At 37.7% G+C, this 22,023-nt stretch overlaps 1 protein-coding gene across 1 annotated transcript in view; it reads right to left on the bottom strand.

Moving 5' to 3' along the window:
* LOC133519531 (gastrin/cholecystokinin type B receptor-like) overlaps positions 1-15,842 on the bottom strand; it is a 142,969-nt gene extending 127,127 nt beyond the window's left edge. The window contains exons 1-2 of the mRNA XM_061853536.1: positions 15,738-15,842; positions 9,744-9,909 (exon numbers count right to left, since the gene is read on the bottom strand). Coding sequence (XP_061709520.1) covers positions 9,744-9,909; positions 15,738-15,842 — 271 coding nt within the window. The remainder of the gene's footprint in view (positions 1-9,743; positions 9,910-15,737) is intronic.
* Between the last annotated feature and the right edge of the window lie 6,181 nt (positions 15,843-22,023).

Genomic DNA, 22,023 nt, shown 5'->3' on the forward strand with positions numbered 1-22,023 from the left:
TGACATTTTGTCGCTTGCCATAAGGACGAGATTTGCTTGTATCTTTATACGAATAGCCTGTCAAGGCGTCCTTATGCCTTAGGTCTCAAATAAATTTTATTTTATTTCTGAACCTCTGCTCTGATTAACTATGGAGAGGCAATCAATAAATATATGAATATGAAAAAGTTAAAACTCGATCATTCCTCCGTTCACAGTTTTACTATACTTTATAAACGTTTTTAATTGATTTCCAAAATAACTGCTTCCCATCAGGCGGCTCGTCTGCTCGTTTGCTGCCTATTACATAAAAAAGAAGCATATCAAAACTCCATGATATGACTTGGAAGATATACGTTAAACTATTACTGTCTTGAGGCACCTCAATTATTGAAAATAGTTTCATAAGCTCGCATTTCGTCTTAATTATACTTACTTACTTAATGGCGCAGCGGCCCAAAATGAGTCTTGGCCTCCGACACGAGTACACGCCAGTTGTCTCAATCCTGTGCCATCTCCTACCAGTTATCAGCGTGGAGATCGCGCAAGTCCGCTTCAACAGCATACCTTCGCCCTACGCCCCAGCAATACCTTCTTAATTTTAGTTGACGAAATATAATTGCACCGTTTAGTGAAAATTTGTCTTTTGAATACAAACGTACTAAAAAGAGAGCGGTAACAACAAAGCACGTGCCATCTGCATTTAGTATCTGGGATAATATAGATAGGTGGGAGTTTTCAGAAAATAGCATATACACGATTAAGACATAGTTAAGAGAAGTTAATCGCTGTCAGTTTTGTGACGACAATTAGGCATGAAATATTTATGTGAATCAACTTTGTAATGTCATGCTCCCTTAAAAGTCTTTGCTTACGGTGGCGTCGTTGATCGGGTCGCGACTTTCCCGAATGAAGGTTGAGGGAGGCGATGGCTGAGATACGCGTCATATTCGTGAACGGGTGCTGTTTGTGAACACTGGTCTGTTTAAGCTAACTTTATTTTTGAGTGAGACACCTCATTCAGTCCTCGTATGTTTCTTTTATCCTAATGAATGTTTTAATTATACGGAATTTTGACTCTTCGAAATTGACTCTTGAATAATTTAATAAAAGTCATTCAGTTTCGACATTTAGAGATATTTACACCTCTAAATAATTTTAGATTTTTTTGTATCTGTTTGTTTATTTTTATTATTATTATTTTAGTTATTTTTTGTAATTCGACATTTAGAGACTTTTTACATTCCTAAGTAATAATAATAATTCACTTACTTTTTCTTTAAACAATAATACTTTTAAGTAGTTTGCATTAATATTTTCAATGTTTTTGTTTGTATGTAAATTCCATGTTGACGTGTAAAAGTGCCCTTGTGGCCTATTTGCTGAATAAATGTTGAAGTTGAAGTTGAAGTTAATATCGCCTATAGTTTATGAAATGAACACCAAAGAATCCGGGCCTGGCGCTTAGCAATAGCCGAGCGCTAAGTGCAGTGTGCATGCGCACATTATATTCTACCCATCCCTCTATTTGTCGTAGTGCAATAACTACCCACTATTGCCTTTGTGAATGTTGTTATTGTGATATTTGTTAATAATTTAAGTATAAAATCACAGCTCACGGGCGCAATTGCATGGCATGTATGTAAATAGTTTTTAAGTCTCATGAAGTGAAATGTTAATTTCTTTTGAGAATAATAAATATCTTTAACCCGAAAACTAAGTTTTTATTGGAATTTAATACTTAGTTTTCATCCAAAAAATTAGCTTTTCTTAACAACTTACGCTAATTGGTTACATCATTTTCTGCAAACTGCCATTTACAGTTATGTGACGACAGTTAAGGAATCAACTTTTTGCCTATTTTAACATGTACCCCTAGTGTAAATATTTTCGACAGCGAAACGTGACGTACGCGTTTGCGTTAAGTGTCATTTTGTATGAGATTTTTGACTTTCCAAAACGTCCCGCTTGGCGCGCTGTTCAAAAACCCATACAAAATGAGACTTAATGCAAACGCGTACGTCACGTTTCGCTATCGACTAAATTTACACTAGGGGTACAGTTTATGAAATGAACACGAAAACCAAGTTTTTATTGAAATTGGATGCTTTTAAATCTACCAGACTACGGGAGGAGGATTACTTTAAAAATAAACACCTGTGAGGTTTCTAATTTTATTTCACCTTCAGATGAACAAATCACAGTTTATTTTAATAACCGGCATAAACACGTATGTCCTATCTTGCCTATGCTTTGCCCATGAAATTCTAGAAAAAAGAGAGCTCTGATGCCGTCGTCGGCCTATTTAATAACTACTGGTTCTACCCCTTCCTCTGTTCCTAACCAGTCTTGAAGCAGTTTCCTTCGTAGTCCGATAGATGGCGCCTTCGAGCCATCGATTGTGGTATGTTGACATTTGTTGGTGTTTCGCGCTCCTCCGCAAGGTCCAGCGCTGCACTCGATTGCCAACACGGCCGTCCTCCATGGCGCCTGCCCCAGGCGCCCCACGAGTTAAGATACATGCTGAAACATACGTATAAGTTAAGGGCGTGTTAAATTACCTATACATACTTATATCCGTTTTTCTACGTGACATTGCTGTTCTCACAAACTTAAGTGATAGGCACAGTGTAAGTTACCTTTATAGGCCGCCTATGTTCAAAGAGGTTTTCTCACTTAAACACGTTCGCCTTGGTTTCACATCGGTTGATACCTACTTAAATGCTTGCCATGCAACATTTAAGATTTTACGTGTATTCACCCCGATTTTTGCCAATCACAACCTCCACTGTAACTTCAGATAAGTTTTGATATAGTACAGCACGTGTCATAATATAAGATCCATAAATTATTGAAGTATTTATCTTAACTCTGAACTTTTTTTAAGCCATTCTGTAAGAGACTCATGTATTAACTCTATTTTAACTATATTAATAAAAATATAATTTTAAATTATTTATAAAACAAATATAATAGTACTGATATTGAAAATAGGAATAAGTTTTATTTAGTATTTATTATTGCACATAAAGGAAATAAAAACAAAGTAAGGTTGTTTACTTATCATCTTACCTTGCCAACACGGTGTTTATACATTGATTGATATTAATTTATATTCCAATCATCAATATTAATCCACCGTTTCATATTTTCAGCTGCAGTTACTCCAGTATACTTTTTATTACTCCTTTCGCTACCAATTACCTCCGTCACCTCATACCTATCGTTTCCCATAACTTTGCTGACTTGAAACGGGCCCTTATATACAGGTAACAACTTTTTGCTTTTGCCATCATTACTCTGACTTTGAATGGTAACCATTATCAGATCTCCCACACTGTATGCAGGTGCTTTAGTTCGAGATCGGTCAAACCTCTCTTTCTGATACAGTGCATTGGACTTAATATTACTATCTACACTCTCACGCAACCTTGTTACATCTATCAAGCTATCATCGTATCCTGGCGCTAAGGTATCGCTATCGGTACGTATCCTATATCCGAAGAAGACTTCGCTAGGGACTGCTTGTATAGTTTTGTGTATGGTACTATTTAAACCTTGTTGTAATATTTTTACATACTGATCCCATCTGTCATCGGATGTGTTGGCGCCTAGTGTTTTTAATGCGTCAAGGATAGTTTTATTAAATCGTTCAACTTGGCCATTCGAACGAGGCATGCCAGTCGCCACCGTATGTAAATGTATGTTCTTATTAGTGCAATATTGAGTAAACTCGTTTGAGGTAAAACTACTACCGGCATCGGTTATTATACGTTTTGGATTACCAAACGTTTTAGACAGGTTTTCGAGTTCCTTAATAACACATGACGTTTTTGTTGATCTTACCGCAAAGATAAACACAAACTTTGTGAACGCATCCACAGCTACTAATAAATATTGATTTTTATTTTTAGTTTTAACAAAAGGACCTAAATGATCGAGATGAAGTGTGTGGTATGGTCTTGCATATTTTGGTAACGGGTACAGTTCACCTTCTTTAGCGCCCCCTTTCTTTTTGTAGTATATACAGTTAATGCAATTTTTAATGTATTTTTTTAAAACATGTCTCATCCTAGGGAACCAATACTGCGAGCTTATTCGTTCAATGGTTTTGTCCACAGAAAAATGACCCAGGTCGTCGTGGTTACATCTAATGATCTGCCATATGCAGTTTTTTGGAACCACCCATCGACGGCCTTGGGACGTTCTTCTGTAAACTTTGCCTCCTAAAACCTCATAGTTAGTAAAAACCTCTTTATTGTTATCGGCGTCTCCTGATTCAATTATCGTCCTAATACGCTTTAATTCGGGGTCTTGTAATTGAACCGTTAATAACCAATCCGCTTCGGTAATTGATAAAACAATTTCAGTTTCAGATTTTTCTCCGGACGGCACGGGGTTACGACTTAATGCGTCTACATGTTGCATTCGCGTTCCTTCTCTATGTGTAATATCGAACGCAAATTCCTGCGTCGATAAAACCCACCGTGCTATCCGGGGAATAATCTCCTTTTTAGTCAAAGCGTATCGAACCGCGTTACAGTCGGTGACAATCTTGAAAGGGGATCCTAATAGGTACAACCGAAATTTTTGAAGAGAGCAAACAATAGCTAATAGCTCTAACTCAAATGAGTGATATTTCTTTTCCTCAGTTGTTGTTTGCCGGCTATAGTAATGCACAGGTTTTTCGCCCTCATCAGTAATTTGCATTAAAATGCCAGCAAGACCCTCTCTACTAGCGTCCGTGTACAATACGTTTTCTTTATTTGGATCATAAATTGATAACACACTATCAGAGGTCAGTTTATGTTTTAAAGTCTGGAATGCTTGTTCATGAACTGTGTCCCATACCCAAACCGCATCCTTCTTTAACAATCTCGTCAATGGGGCAGAAATCATAGCGCAGTTTTTTATGAATTTTCTAAAGTAGCTTATGAGGCCCAAAAATTGTCGAAGTTGGTGTACGGTTTTTGGGACTGGGAAATTCCCTACAGCTTCCATTTTGGATTTATTTGGCATGACACAATTAGGTTTAATTTTATATCCTAAAAACTCAATTTCAGATTTGAAAAAGTGACATTTTTTTAGGTTTAGAGTTAGACCATTTTCGCGAAAAATATTTAATACCCGTTCAAGCAATGTTAAATTTTCTTCAACCGTTTCTGTAACCAAATATACATCGTCTAAGTACAGTATCACATTTTCAAATCTGAGATTACCTAGGACTTTATTCATCATTTCTTGAAATACTGACGGAGCATTGACTAGCCCGAACGGGACCCGAAGGAAGGAATAGTGCCCATCTTCCGTAATAAAAGCTACTTTATCTATCGAATCCGGGTGCATGGGAATTTGGTAATATCCGCTCTTTAAGTCTAAGCTGGTGAAACATTTATGACCCTGAAGCCTATCAACAAGATCTTCTATACGCGGCATTGGGTATTGTTTTTTTACCGTGACTTTATTAAGCAACCTATAATCAATGCACAGCCTTTTTTCCCCGTTCTTCTTATTAACCAATAATGCGGGGCTCGCATATGGCGAGTTACTTTCGCATATTATCTTATTTTCTAAGAGCTCATTAACCATTTCTCTGATAATCTTTCTGTCAGTATGAGATGCTCTAAAGGGTCTGCATTGAATAGGTTGCGGGTTAGTAACCTCAATAATCATTTCATGATTAACCACCTTTCCTAATTCTTTAGTGTTAGAAGCTACACAATCTCTATAAGTCCTAAAAAGTGCTGTTAATTCGCTTTGATGTGAGTCCGCATCCAATTCAAAATCTGCGATATTATTACAAAACTCGGTAAATGTTTTCGCATAATCAAACAGGAGGCGGTCCCCCACCCGCGAGTATACCAAGTCAGATCGTTCAGTCACGTTTCGCCCAATCAACATCTCACAGTCGGCTAAATCATTCATTATGTAGAAATCAACATTCTTTAAACACACCGAATCCATTTCAAAGTCAAGTACCACTTTCTGTTGAACGTATTCTGAAATACCCTTTTTATAACCTTGTAGCAAGACGGGGGAAGGCAAAGGAATACCTCTAAGGGAGTATTTGTCCATCAGTGATTGTGATATTAATGAACAACTACTCCCCATATCTATAAATGCATCACAATAGTAGATGTCATTAAAGTTAATTTTTTTTACAAATTTATCGCGTGAATTTAGGGTAGAAATGAATTTGGTCTCTTCTTGTTTTTCGGTTTTAGTTGATTTTTTTTTATGAAAGCATGCGGCTTCGTCATGCCCCCTCTTGCCACAAAATTCACATTTTCGATTTAACTTCTCGCAATTTGTTTTCTTATGATTACCGCCACATACGTAACATTCAATTGGTTTTCGTTGACTTTGATTATTAACTTGATTGTTATTGGACGGGACGGTCTGACTTGAGCCACCACCTGTAGGTACCTTTGCTGAAGTGCTGGGCTGAGTGTTAGTGAATTGTCCACCTATTTTGCCATGTCCATCGCGTATATTTGAACTAAATTGTTTTGATATTCTGGATTTGTAAGTACGTCCGTGAAGGAAACTTGCCAAGCTATCACACGTTGTGAAATTGCTTGCTTCGATTGACGCGCCTATTCCAGAATCTCCTATATTGCCAACAATTATTGAAATAATATCCATTTCCGAGAAATTTAGTGACAAGCGATCGATTTTACTTTTCTGCTCGAAATAAAACTCATACAATGATTGGTTATCAGTCGGTTTCTTGTCTACTACTTCTTTCAAAAGTTGAAACATATCACGCCTTATTTGAAAGCTAGAAGCTAACCTGCGACACCAGTCCGCCCAACGCCACGAGGGCCACTCTTGTTCCGTACGCAATAAAGAATCGTACCAGGTCTTAGCGGACCCTTTTAGTTTGTTAAGCGCTTGAAATTTAACTACACCATCTGACCATGAAAAGGTTTTAGCGTAAGATTGAATAATATTAAGCCAAGCACCTATGTCATCTCGTAAAGGGTCAAATTCCGGTATTATATTATTCACCACAGTAGAAGCTTTTTCTGTACTTACAGTCGAGGTATCAGCCTTACGTGATACCTTTGTTTTCTTCTTTTCCTTTCTTTTTTGTTTCGGTGGAGGTGACGGAGTTCTCGTCCGACCGCTGCTGCTACTTGAAGTAGAAGTTGAACGCACACGCACTTGTTTGGCGCGTTTCCGTTTTCCCATGGTGAGCGTTGATTATCCCACTTCTGATTAAATCTACCAGACTACGGGAGGAGGATTACTTTAAAAATAAACACCTGTGAGGTTTCTAATTTTATTTCACCTTCAGATGAACAAATCACAGTTTATTTTAATAACCGGCATAAACACGTATGTCCTATCTTGCCTATGCTTTGCCCATGAAATTCTAGAAAAAAGAGAGCTCTGATGCCGTCGTCGGCCTATTTAATAACTACTGGTTCTACCCCTTCCTCTGTTCCTAACCAGTCTTGAAGCAGTTTCCTTCGTAGTCCGATAGATGGCGCCTTCGAGCCATCGATTGTGGTATGTTGACATTTGTTGGTGTTTCGCGCTCCTCCGCAAGGTCCAGCGCTGCACTCGATTGCCAACAAATTATCGTCACAAATCTGATAGTGATTAACATTTCTTAACAACTGACGCTAATTGGGTACATCATTTTCTGAAAACTCCCATGTATACCTACGTTATTATGTAAGTGATAGCTCTTTTCGACACAGATCTTACATAGGTATTTTCTTTGAAATGAAAATCTAAATTTTGCAATAAAGTGCCCTCATTATACTAAAAGAACGAAATGAGTGTAGACATAATACTTATTTATTAATATTAATTTTGACGCGTGATTCTTTTAACTAAATAGACGGTTGGAAAATGAAGAATATTTATAAATAAGCATATCTTATACCTTTAAATGAGCAATTCTTGTATATATATATAAACCAAAAACCCCCATATACCAAATTTCAGCGAACGATTCTAACGATTTCGCTGAATTTGGGTATATGGGGGTTTTTGGGGGTATACAATCGATCTAGATTAGTCTTATGTTTGGGAAAACGCGTGTTTTCGAGTTTTCATGCGTTTTTCTTTCGACGCAGAATATGGTCGCTAATTTCGTGTTGCCGGTCCAGCGGGTTAAGATGCGGACGGCTAGAAACGAAGGTTACGGGTTCGAATCTCGCCCGGTGACGAACTTTTGTTTTTTTTTTATATATGTTCATGTTTATATATAATTTTTTAATTTTTATTGTTTTAGACAAGTTTAATTTAGTAAAAAAATGTATTTAAGATTATCATCTATACACCACCATATTATAATAAATAGTTATTATAACCGAGCAAAGCTCGGTCGCCCAGGTACTGGAAAAGTAAATAAGAAAGAGATTGTTTAGCTCCAGTATTGGGTGTTGGTTTTAGTGTCCTATTGTAATATAATAGCCATGGATGCCATTTTGAGCGATAACATACATCGGTGCTAATAATGTTTCTTCAACTCTATTTACAGCGATGTCTTTGGCATCGCTACAATCACTTCGACTTTATCTCGCTTTGGACTGTATGTCGCCATTAGTTCGTGCACAAGTTGCACCGTAAATATGTCAACAAATCAGAAGGATCCAAATTTTCTTTTTAGGTCAATACGTCAGTGGCAAACAAGCAAATGGCCTGATGGTAAGCAGTTTCCGTAGCCTATGGACGCCCGCAACTTCAGAGGTGTTACATGCGCGTTGCCGACCCTAACACTCTGCACCCCTCGTTGAGAAAACCTCATTCTTTTACTCTCACTAAGACATAATTAGAGTGACAAAGAAAAATGCCCGCAATTGACGACCTTCGATTTTCGCGGTTATAGCCCTGGCCTGACTCACCGGCAGAAACACATACCTAATATTTCTTCAACTATATACTTACAGGGATGTATGATGAACAACTATAATTGTAGTGTTGTCTTCGCTCCAGTCCTTCTATATCTCGCTTTGGACTGTATGTCGCCATGAGTGCACAACATTTTTTTTTATTTTATTAAAAACTGATCGGCGATTGGCTCTAGTCACACCTGATGGAAAGTGAAGACAGGGCCTAAGATGGAGCTCACCGGTTCAGTAGTAGCCTATTCACTCTTGCTTTAAAGAGACCGAGGTCATATTTATCAGGGAATACAGAGGGCGGGAGCGCATTCCATTCTTTAGCCGTCCGTAACAAAAAAGAGGAGGCAAACCGTTTAGTGCGAACAAATGGAATGTGTACGAACGGGTGCATTCGCTCCCCACGCCTGGACGTCCGATGATGGAAAGGGGAAGGTGGGATCAGATCGTGCAGTTCCTGTGCACACTCCCAGAAATGTATCCGATAGAACACCGATAGGCTAGCGACTCGACGGCGATGCTCAAGGCTCTGTAATTTTGACTTGATAGATGGGTCATCGCCAAAAAGTCTATGAGCCCGGCGCTCTATCGAGTCCAGGGCCGCCAGCTGATATTTGGCGGAACCGTCCCATAGGTGGCAGCAGTATTCCATGCTCGAGCGGACCTGTGCTTGGTATAGGGAGAGAAGCTGTTTCGGCGTGAAATACCGCCTCACCTTAAATAGGCAAATTAATAAACATAGGCGCATGGCACTGCATTCGATTCGCTTCGACGTGCGAGCGGGATGTCGCTATAATACACGCATAGCGTTGTCTCGCTCAAACATCGGAGCGACGTTCGAATCGGATGCAATGTTCTATGCGCCATACAGCACAAATAGAGTAAACACCACATACAAATCCTCACCTTGTAGAAAGTTGACAGTCTTGCACATGACCTCTCCGAAGTACCAGAGCAGAGTGACGGATTTGGCGATCTGCACAGGCATGCAGAACAGCGTCACCAGCAGGTCTGCGACGGACAGGTTCACCAGGAAGATGTTGGTTACACTGTAACAAAAAAATACATGTTGCTTTATTTATCGTAAGTGTTAACTTAAGTTAGGTCATTTACATATAATATGAATAAGTATAAAACTAAGATAGTATAAGAACACATACAAAATAATACAGTGGTCGGGGCCGCAGAGATAGGAACCGAAGAATTGACGTACTAAGTACGCTGATATAATCCGATATTTAAGACAAAGCTTATAGTTCGTTGCTATCACCCGCAAGCTTGCCAAGTCCTCGAAACTGACTCATGTGACGGGCCCCACAGTATATAACCATCTACCAAAAAATATAACTGGGGCCTCGAGCGTAAGCAGCTTTAAACATCGCCTAAGAAGTTGGCTTATTGAGCGCCCGTTCTACAATTATGACGAGTTCATAATGATTAATTAATAATTGTGCTATTTACTTTGATTACTCTCTATTGAAAGTATTGACTTTTTTTAAAATTATTATTATTATTAGTGACTTGTAAATTAGCTTTACAAATAAATGATTATGATTATTATGATTAAGAAATAATTGAACTAAGAAACTTACAAACTAACAAGTATAACCTCTATCGTCGAATGATGATCCCTATGGCAGTTATTTCAAGTCTCTTTTAGTTGGATTTAATTTAATAAACAACAGGCCTTCCGGTACGAGCGCCATCTTGGTAGTCACGCCTCGGGATTAATTTCTTTGTTTTTTGCTCATTAATAATGTTCAAGTAACGTTAGTTTACGCGATACCTAAAGCGCTAAAGGCTGTCAATACCTAAAGCGCGCACACTGTCTATTTGTATCGGAGTAAATGAGATAGCACTGTCGCATGTTACTGGGCCTGGGCAAGGGAATAATAAGAAAAATATTTAAATAAAAAAAAGTGGATTATTAGTGTAATATTTTACTCGATAGCGGTTTAGATATGAAATGAAATGAATGAAATGAAAATCATTTATTTCGAGCTACCTATAAACTCATATAGTGTTAGTACATACAACAATTATTATTTATCTACCTATATATCTAAGTTAGTACAATATAAACAAACAAAGATATAAATGTTTTGAAATTGTGATTTTAATTGCAGACCCATAAGTCAAAACAATAAAGACATATAACCGTTTAATTGTGATTTTAAGACCAATCTTTGCAATTATTTTCTATCGAGCCGATTTCGTTCAATCATGTATCGAGTACGACCACGGTCTTTGAAATATAATTAATATGAACATATATTTTTCTTACTTTACTAAAACAAATAGTCTTTCTTAAAAAAACTGTTTAAGTAACATCAATTTCAAGGACATTGGGTGTTGACAGCCTCTTAAGTCACGTATTAGTTTTAAAATTATGAATGAAAATCGTGTTGGTTTAAATCAATATAACTCTTCTGGAGTTGCAGGCGTACATAGGCTACGGAGACTGCTTACCATCAGGCGGACCGTATGCTTGTTTGCCACCGACGTAGTATAAAAAAGTCCATTTTGCTTTACAAGAGCTGATAAAATCATACACGGTCTTGTACTAACAGTACAATTTTAGTCGTATTCAAAGCTCCTACTTACTTATACCTACCTTGATTCTGGCGTAATAGTCCTACTGGACTTAAGACATAATTTTAAGAGAATAAATAAATTAATTAATAATAGACGAAATATGTTATAACCGTATATATTACTTAAATATTACATTATAAATAACCTAATAACCTGTGCAACTTTAGAAATAAAATTTATTGAGCAAAAGTATTCCAAATAAATTAATGTTCCTAACTTTTAAGCAATGTTTCCAAACATTTTTTGTGACAAGCTACTTCATATAAAAATGAACTGTCAGTCATAGCGACCATCATTCAACGCGAGACATATTTTAATAGTAAGCTATTAAGATGACAACTTTTACTTTTACTAAAGTAAAAGCTTTTAAAACAAGGAGTTGTCATCGTCTGCCTGAGCATCGGTATGAAATTAAAAAGAAAGAAAGAAAATAAATGTATTCAGAACGCTTATAATATTGCTTAAATATATTATTAGTGTAATGTATAAAAGTTACTAAGAAGGTCTCCCCTCAGCTTGATGTCAAGTTACCTTTCAGGTATCTTGACTTCCGTGGAGACCTGTCCAACTTACCGCGTCTGCACGTAAACTTAACCAACGTAAATTAGATGCCTGAACAATTTTTAAGGTGTCCGATTAGATTGACTCGAGGGTAAGATGACCATATCAAACTGTTTAAGTAAATCGGCCTCATGAGCTCCTGAGCCACGCACACGTGAGTTTACTTTAATCCTCACCCTTGTGGGAACTTAGTTTAGAGAGGGTAACCACTACTAACTTTTAGTATGTTGTTGGGCACGGTATTGGAACCCCAAGACTGCCGGAAGGCAGTGACGTAGGCTGTGCACGTGCCGGGTATCAGATGAAGGCAGATTCAATATTGATTTAGATCATATACTGTGTTCCAAAATATACTACAGTTTAAGAGCTATTTTTACGAAGAAATCAAAATAAATAACTTTTATTGAGGTTTCACGATCAAAGCAAAAAGTATCCGCTTTTTGCTTTGTTCCCCAAGGCAAATTACAATGTTATTTTTACCTAGGATTCCCTAGGCATACTACAATGTTAAATAAGATTTGTCAAGCAATATATTGATACATTTAAAAAATCTGACCAACATTGACGACAAAACTTGCGCTGATTGGGCTGTCAAAATCGCTGCCAAATTATTTTGGTCTCATTTTATACCACGATTTACGCATACACGTTTACAGCTTTACACCGAAAGCAAGGTAGGATGATTTAAAACTGATTTATTATAATTTAAGATAGGTTACAAACGTTCCAAAATGGAAGGCTTATCTTGTGACAAATTGTACAGTCAGCATCAAAAGTAGCGGATCAAATAACGCTTCATAAGTATCTACCATTCTGTAACAGCTTAACAAAAAGTGATGTCTTTAATATAGAACAACTGAGACTGTAAGAGATATATTTTTGAACGCGAATTTTAGAATATTATCTAAATTTGGAAAAGTTATACGGAATATCAGATACTTTTGGCGCGTTGTTTCATCCGCTACTTTTGATGCTGACTGTAGAAGTTGCCTTTAGTCGCATCTGAGCAAGCGAGAAATGTGCATATCCTAACGAGCTTCCGCTCTCCAGAAAGAGAAAGAGACAATAAACTGTTTAATAACGAGTATGACAAAGATGAATGGAAAGCGAAAATTATCAAAAATAACAGATGTCTTCGTAGGTACCTATAGAAAGAAATATGAAAGATTTTTTGTGCTCCTTACGTGTGAGTATAAACTATCTCTGTAGTTATATAATATCATTCCTCTTCCTCGCGTTGTCCCGGCATTTTGCCACGGCTCATGGGAGCCTGGGGTCCGCTTGACAACTAATCCCAAGATTTAGCGTAGGCACTAGTTTTTACGAAAGCGACTGCCATCTGCCCTTCCAACCCAGAGGGTAAACTAGGCCTTGTTGGGATTAGTCCGGTTTCCTCACGATGTTTTCCTTCACCGAAAAGCGACTGGTAAACACCAAATGATATTTCGTACATAAATTCCGAAAAACTCATTGGTACGAGCCGGGGTTTGAACCCGCGATATAGTTATATAATATCATTGTGATTTAATATAATTATACATGACTTTTGTCAACTTGCAACTGTCCATACGCTACGGATGTTGCTTTTCATGTGATAGGCAGTTTGTTAGCCAACGAACACACACGCCTATACAAGCAAGCCTATTTTTTGGTGGAAACACTGAAAGCCTTCTAAGTAACTTCTGATGTCGCGTACCTACATAATATTACGTTGTTCGTCGTGTAAAAACTCACTCACTCCTACAGCATGGATGAAACCTGATTTAAAAACTTTCTGAAGCACTCACATTTACGACTAAATTGGGTTGTTTAACTTATTAAATTATATTCAACAAAATATTACAAAGATTTTCGAGAGTTACCGAACTTTGCTAAAAACCTGTACGGTTTTTTTCTGTCGTAAAATCACAGATTTAGGATTAACTAGATACCGCCAGTACAAGACTTGCGCGAGTTTTTAAGTAGTACAATTCACTACTTCTCGCTCAGTGGTGCTCATGACATCCCAAGTGTCAGATGTTTATTGCCACGCAACAAAATGTCTCATTGTAGCATAATTAACTGTGCGAATACGACGAAAGTGATAAGTCGTGTGAAAGATGACATAAGTAAGTAATTTTAGTATTAAATATCGCTTTATTTAATCTGTAATGATGTCGTGACGTTTCTACCAAGATAGTCAAAAGATAGTGTATTTACGAAATACGCCATCCATTACGGCTTATATTTGATGCATCACTAAAGGCATTTTATTTGTAGGTCGCAATGGACAGCAAACAAACGATACTTTCGTACATCGTTTAGTTGCATGGTAGGAGGGATTTTCTCATATTTTGTCGATTTTAAGCCAGTAGTGTTGTACACTGCGATGTTTTTTTTTTTTTTATACTACGTCGGTGGCAAACAAGCATACGGCCTGCCTGATGGTAAGCAGTATCCGTAGCCTATGTACACCTGCAACTCCAGAGGAGTTACATGCGCGTTGCCGACCCTAACCCCACCCCCCTCGTTGAGCTCTGGCAACCTTACTCACCGGCAGGAACACAACACTATGAGTAGGGTCAAGTGTTATTTGGCTGCGGTTTTCTGTATGTAAGGTGGAGGTACTTCCCCAGTTGGGCTCTGCTCTAGATCTGGAATGACATCTGCTGTGCTGTGCCCTACCACACAAGGCGAGATGACATTCACATTGCTCATACCTCTCTTTTGGACGTAGTTTAAGGACATACCCGGGTCCAATACAACAATGTTTCATGGAGTATCACTGTGGAATTCGATTTATAATCGATTTTTGTGACGGTTTCGTTTTACGAAGATCTTTATGAAGTTTAAGCTTAAGTATAAAGTGAGAGATTATATAATATTGTTATTTGTCATATTATAATATATTTCTCAAATCTGGAACACCGACTGTACTGGAATCGCTTCGCATAATTTGTTGTCCATAAACTCGATTATATTTGATAAAAGAATCGATATAAAATCAATCACAAACGTTGATTTATTATTAACTACGTCTTTGAATCGGATCACCGTGGCGATAGCGTTGCGCATCACAAAATCGCTTGCGTGACGTCATAGGAGGCATCAAAATTCAAAACATTGACTCGCTCGGTCCCCATACTATTGAGCATGTTTTCGGCGTCTAGGTTGTCTGTGCGTAAAACAAATAGTAAATTGTCAACTTAAGCAAAGAGAATTTAAAATAGAGGTGTACGTGTATTGTCAAAGAAATCTTTGTAGCAACGTAAATTAACTGTCATCTTTCGACACAATTAAAACTTTTAGAACGCAATTTGACTTTCATCCATATTCTTTTACTGATTTGAGTTAAATTTGTTAAATATCAAAAAGAAGGCTTGTGTTGTGGGTACTCAGACAACGATATATATAATATACAAATACTTAAATACATAGAAAACATCCATGACTCAGGAACAAATATCTGTGCTTATCACACAAATAAATGCCCTTATCGGGATTCGAACCCAGTACCATCGGCTTCATAGGCAGGGTCACTTCCACTACATACAATACACACATACATACATACATAATATGTAAAATATGTGTCCATGTGTTCATTAGTAGAACTTACAAACTAAGGGGTTAGTAGGTACAACAAACACTAATTTAAAATAAAACAACACTGATGGGGGAATGCAATCCCTCGCAGTGCAACAAGTAGGGACAGTCGACCCTATCCGCTATCATTCGTAGGATGCTGTTGGGACTGCCACGCACCCGGCGCACCAGGGATGCTGCGCGTGAACGCATGGTAGTATAAAAACAGTCCACGCGCGCCGTCACGAACATCCCTGATGCGCTACAGAAACGGGGCAGCCCCATCAGCACCCGGAACGCATTGTTGTACTGGACCCTAAGGGCCCCGTATGCCCGTTGCGTATACTGTGCCCACAAATTGCAAGTGTAGAGGGAAGTGCAAAATGCCCTAAACAGTGTGACTTTAACCTCTTTTGAGCACCTTGCAAATCTGCGGGCGATCATATTCGCCCGGACCGACAGGGCCCTTCGTTCCCTCTCCATATCCAGATAAATACTTAGATAAATAAATAGTTCATAAGATAAGATCGGGTACACAACAACTGTAAGTGAGTGCAACATTCGCCGATAAACGTTATGTTTGGCGAAATATTATGTAAATGTATATTGTACCAACTTTTTTTGATAAATAAATTAAATTAAAAAAAAAAAACTAGGTCAGACCGGTCGTCAATTTTACCTATTTATCGAGAATGCGAATCCCCGACTCTTTTGCAGGGTTGAAAAACACTTCGTTTAATACTTGCTTGTTTTACTTTTGGATTTCTAATAAGCATAACTCTTATAAGCTACTTTGTATTTTTAAAGAGTTAAGTCGCAGTCCCTGGCTTGTTTGCCCTGTGAAATTCTGTACATAAATTCTGAATCCTACACCTTGTTAAGAGTATCTTCTTGTTTAAGAGACAAAATTATTATTTGAAGTTAAATATGTCTACAAATTCTTTGTCGAAACGAATTCTGCTGACATTTATTATAAATTTATATTAAGGCTTTGGAGAAGCTTTTGGAAAGGTGGATTTTCGATATAATTATACTTGGTAAGGTTGCCATAATAAAACCAATCAAATCATAAAAATACTTTATTCGTAAATTCACAAAACAAAACATTAAAATGGACTATAAACTAAACTTAAAGAAAGTCACAAATAAAAAGCCTAGTCAAATCCGCCCCGAGCCCTTTCAGACACAAAGGTGCCCAACACGCTCGCCGCGTTGCCACGCTATAGACAGCCTCTCAGAACGAGGGTCATGGCCTCTCTCTCAACTGCCGCCCTAATAGGGTTGTTTCCATCTACAAATCTTAGGGCAGAATTATATCCCAATAAATTCTTTTGGATTATAAGAACATGTTAAACTACTTTTAGGGGACCTGTAATGACCATATTTTACTAAATATTGAATTTAAAATATCTTTTGGCACACGTCACGTGACCAAACTCGAAAAGTCATTGAAGATTCTGATGACGTCACAACTCTCAGATTGACACTGTTGACAGTTAGGCGATAAACAACAAATGACAAATGTCAGTTGACAGTTCGTATCTTCTACGTGTGTATGTAGTTATGTGTCAAACCGTAAACTGTGACGTCACACAATTTTCAAAGAGCGTTTTAGGCGCGAAAGCATCTGACAAAATATATTTTGTTAATTTAACATATTTAAACTATTTAAAGCCGTTTTTAGTATAAAAGTTGAATTTTAGGGCAACTTTTAGTTAATATAGAACGTAATACAAGCGTTTCAAAAAATTGGAAACAACCCTATTTGCCCAAGAAAATTTTGATCTCGGCACACCTACAACTGACCTGTTGTCATGAGTTGCGTTCTCGCGCGCGACTCCATACATCTAGCGCGACTTCAAATATGGACTCACGCGCGAGAACGGAACTCATGCTAGCCGGTCTGGACGTCTCCACTGCCAACGGGACAAAAATATACCTCGACAGTATAATAAAAGTTTTTTACTGACTACGTGAAGAGTTATGATTTTAAAAACTTATGTGTGTTTGTGCCGTAAGATCTTCAACTGAAGCATCAAAACTATCGAGTCAATTTTGGTGAATGAAGAAAGCGAAATATAGTAAAAAGTAGTATTTACAGTGTTTTGTGCATAGCAAGACTATGAATATCAAATCGCTCTTAAATAATAAGTAAAACAAAACCATTTATTCCGAACTATATACATTTCAAATTAGTGTTTTTTTTTTAATTATAGTATAACTATCAGTACCCCTAGTGTAAATAAATTCGATTTTGACACGTGACGTACGCGTTTGCGTTTAGTCTCATTTTGTATTGGATTTAGAAACAGCGCGCCAAGCGGGACGTTTTGGAAACTCAAAATCCTATACAAAATGCGACTTAACGCAAACTCGTTCGTCACGTTATGATGTCGATAAAATTTACACTAGGGGTACAGTTCAATGTGACCATTTACGTTCTAGGATTTGGTAAAATGTACTGGAAAAAGTTTTCTCCCGAAATTGAGTTTTATAGAAAACTTACCGTTATTTCGTTAGATTCGAAAAGCTATTATTCCCTCTTAAATTATTTGACTGTACTTGACAAACTAGTCAGTTTTAGTTATGCCTCGAACGTTGAAAAGATACCCGTTTTGCTCCACCTCACCTACTTTGATCTACATGTTGCCTCGGGAGCACCAATGAAAGTACGAGTATTCCAGACTAACTAGAATAGTTCATTAAACCTCTAAAAGACAGGAAGGAATTAATGTATTATTATTTTAATTTATAAAATTGTTTTTGTTCTATAAGTATCTACCTATGTAGGTTTATATTTTGGCTTATAGCATTGGCCGAAAATATTAAAGAATAAGTAATAAGAACTGTAAGAAATATTAGTTTGTTTTTCCGGGAAGCGGAATCCTCTTTGTTACCTTCAAATATTTCTTTCCATACTTATTCTAATTCGCCAAAAAAACATGTTTACCTATGTTTAAATCACATTTCCGCAAAATTGGGTTTAATTTATTCACATAGAACAGCTGTCTTGAACATAGGAGGTAATTGACAGTTTTTCTTCAACGAACGTCATCTACATGTAAGGCCTTTCTCACAAGGGGCAACCCAAAAATAAATAGTTTTTACCCGCAACGCGACCAAATACAATGTATTTATGTAAGTGACAGCTCACGCGACGCAACTTATTGAAAACAGTACCCCTAGTGTAACTTTGATCGACATCATAACGTGACGAACGCGTTTTCGTTAAGTCTCATTTTGTATAGGATTTTGAGTTTCCAAAACGTCCCGCTTGGCGCGCTCTTTCGAAATCCAATACAAAATGAGACTAAACGCAAACGCGTACGTCACGTTTCGAAATCGAATTTATTTACACTAGGGGTACTGGTTTTTTTATTATTGGGTTGCCCCGTGTGAGACTGGAGGTTGGTTAAGACTCGAATCTCTTGAGTCCTCTGCTTTGAAACTCGACTCAGTTTTTCATACTCACATATTAAGTCTAAATTCGAGTTCTTTTCAACTTGTTAGAGACTCGAGTCTTTTTGTAGGGACTTGAGTCCTTTTCAGAGAACTCTCAATTTTTTGATTTGCAAAATTTCGAAATGCTTTGTCTTTAAAGTATAATATTTTAGTTATAGCACACAAATAATACAATAACGCAAAATTTCTTTACTTTTCTTTAGGTTAAATCTATGAAATTGTTGACGGAATATTTCCTTTAAAGCTCTCTTAAAAAAGACTCAATAAATGACTTGCCTCGGGACTTAAAAGACTCGGAAGTTATTTAAGCGCCGAGTTTCATAAATACGAGTCGAGTTTCTTCAAATTCAGACTCCAAAGACTCGAGTTCCTACCAACACCACCAGAACGCCGATACGAGCTTAAATTTTGATAACAACTTTCCAACAACTTTCACATGCATTTCGCTCGTACTTATATTCCTTGTGGAGGCATATTCAAACTTAGGTACATAAATTGAGCAGGAAGATGCTTGCCGAGGCCAATTCAAGCTTACAAAATAGGAGCCACGGGCTCAGCTAGTTAAGAAGAAATATTAGTGGGCTTAGCTACGTCGGTGGCAAACAAGCATACGGCCCGCCTGATGGTAAGCAGTCTCCGTAGCCTATGTACGCCTGCACCTCCAGAGGAGTCACATGCGCGTTGCCAACCCTAAACCCGCCCCCCTCGCTGAGCTCTGGCAACCATACTCACCGGCAGGAACACAACACTATGAGTAGGGTCTAGTGTTATTTGGCTGTTGTTTTCATACATAAAAGATCTCGTCATTTTCCTCTCTGTATTTTGGCCCTGTACGTTTTGCTTTTTTTGCAAGCCCCAAAAATGGCCAAATAAATGTGCCGTAAACACACGCCTAGCATACAAAATCGGCAATAATTAAAACGGTCATACACAGATGGTTTTTTTGTCATTCCATTCCCAAATTTTCTTTGGGATCGGTTAAGTTTTGGATGAGAAAAAATGTCCGGAGAGAAATCTCGATTTCTGAGATTTTAAAGTCAGATATTTGGACGGAGGTGCAGGTTGTCCTTATCTCACATGTTTGACGATCCGCCCGCGCCTGCGAGACAGCAACATTGATTTAAATTTCTTAAATCTGAAAAATTTCCTCCTCCTAAAATAAAATATATATTTCCTCTGAAAAACAAATCACCGTTCTTACCAAATTTTATAGCTACGGAGTGTAATTGGAGCCCTTGGGGAAACATTTGTTCCAATCGCAACGACTATATTATACAAAAAAAATATTTGTTATCACTATTACTACACCTTATAAAACAAATGCCGCGTCTGTCTGTCTGTATGTTCGCGATAAATTCAAAAACAACTGAACAGATTTTCATGCGATTTTCACTTATCAATATAGTGTTTCTTATGAATGATTCAGGTGTATTATTTGGTAAGATAGGGTTTGTAAATTGGTTGAAATATGACGATGTTAAGGATGTCAGAAAAAATTAAGCTGTCTAGGAGGTTTAATCAATAACGCTGCCTAATCCGTTTGAGATATAGCAACACAATGTGTTTTTTTTTTATGGTAGAGGAGGCAAACGAGCAGACGGATCACCTGATGGTAAGCGATTACCGTCGCCCATGGACACCTGCAACACCAGAGGGGTTGTAAGTGCGTTGCCGGCCTTTAAGATGGGATGGTGGGGTTGTCTCTCTATCATTGGTCTACAAGAAAGTCCGCGATGGTATATGTGTATATGTCTATCTTTTAACACATTCACTGCCGGGAACCCACCTGGTGGGCGCTCGTGAACTTTGTTCAGATGCCGGACAACCCGCTGGGCGGGTTGTTTTGTACGCAGCTATAGACCACCGGTTTCTGGGGTAGTGCGCCGTTTTTTGTCTGGCAGTGAATGTGTTAAGAGTAACTATTCCCATAATGGCACTGCGCCAGCCAGAGGACGATTTTCCTTAACTTTTCTGGTTCGAATTCATATTTATTTATATTATATATTGAATATTTATTTATTTTTATTTATATATACAGGGTGTCCCAAAAAGGACACGCCATAGCGACACTGGAGGTAGACCAGCCTGAGAGGGTTCCAACCAACCTAACATGACCCTAGTAAAAGTTGCACCGTTTTCAAGTTATTTGCAATTTAACGTTTTTCGTGAATTTTGACCGTTTTCAGCATTGTTAGGCTCAGTGTGCACTTATAAAGCCCTTAAAATAAGTTTTTTTTATGTGTACGGCACCATGAATAGTTAATTAGGATAATAAAAGAGATATTTCATCGATAACTTACGTGAAATGTAAAAAAACAAGGGCTTGATCTAAAGTTTTATTCGCAGCGAAACATCAATTTCAACTTTGACCACCTGCCGTGAAAAAAAACTACTTAAAAGGTAACAAAAAAATAACGCTATAATATTAAGCATTTTATGCAGATTCTAAAATGGTATAAAACATGCACATTTCTGCCATAAAATAATGAGTTATTATCATCTTTCGAATGCCTCATAAAGCTAAGTTGGCCTAGGGAATCTGCAATCCTTTTTGGATATGTTTCGAGCTGCCTCCAATTACGCGTACCTAATTCATCTTGGATTCTTATTGGCTTTGAGTACAAGTTCTCAAATGGTTAAGAGAGTGAGACAACATGAAATGCACTCGCTCTATCTCGCTCTTTTTATCTCAACTTTATCACACGGTCAACTGCTACCTGGGATTATCCTACGGATTATCTCTTTAAAAACAGAAGGAGGAGGGATAGCCACTAGTCATCCTTATCTCTAGTAAGTATTTAGGAATCCTAATCCTGATTAGTTCGTTACCGTGTGTTTCGTGCAATTGTTGTGTTATCTTTGCTGCTGTGTATTCGTGGTCCTAAACAAATCTACTTGGCTTTCATCTGGACTCTGATTTCTTTTTGACTTGATATGTTTGTGGGACTGAAACGACAACTTGGCACCGCTCACGGACACTGATTATTGCTTTTTGGAACCTCTC

The sequence above is a fragment of the Cydia pomonella genome, chromosome 7 (genome assembly GCF_033807575.1).
Source record: "Cydia pomonella isolate Wapato2018A chromosome 7, ilCydPomo1, whole genome shotgun sequence".
NCBI lineage: Eukaryota > Metazoa > Arthropoda > Insecta > Lepidoptera > Tortricidae > Cydia > Cydia pomonella.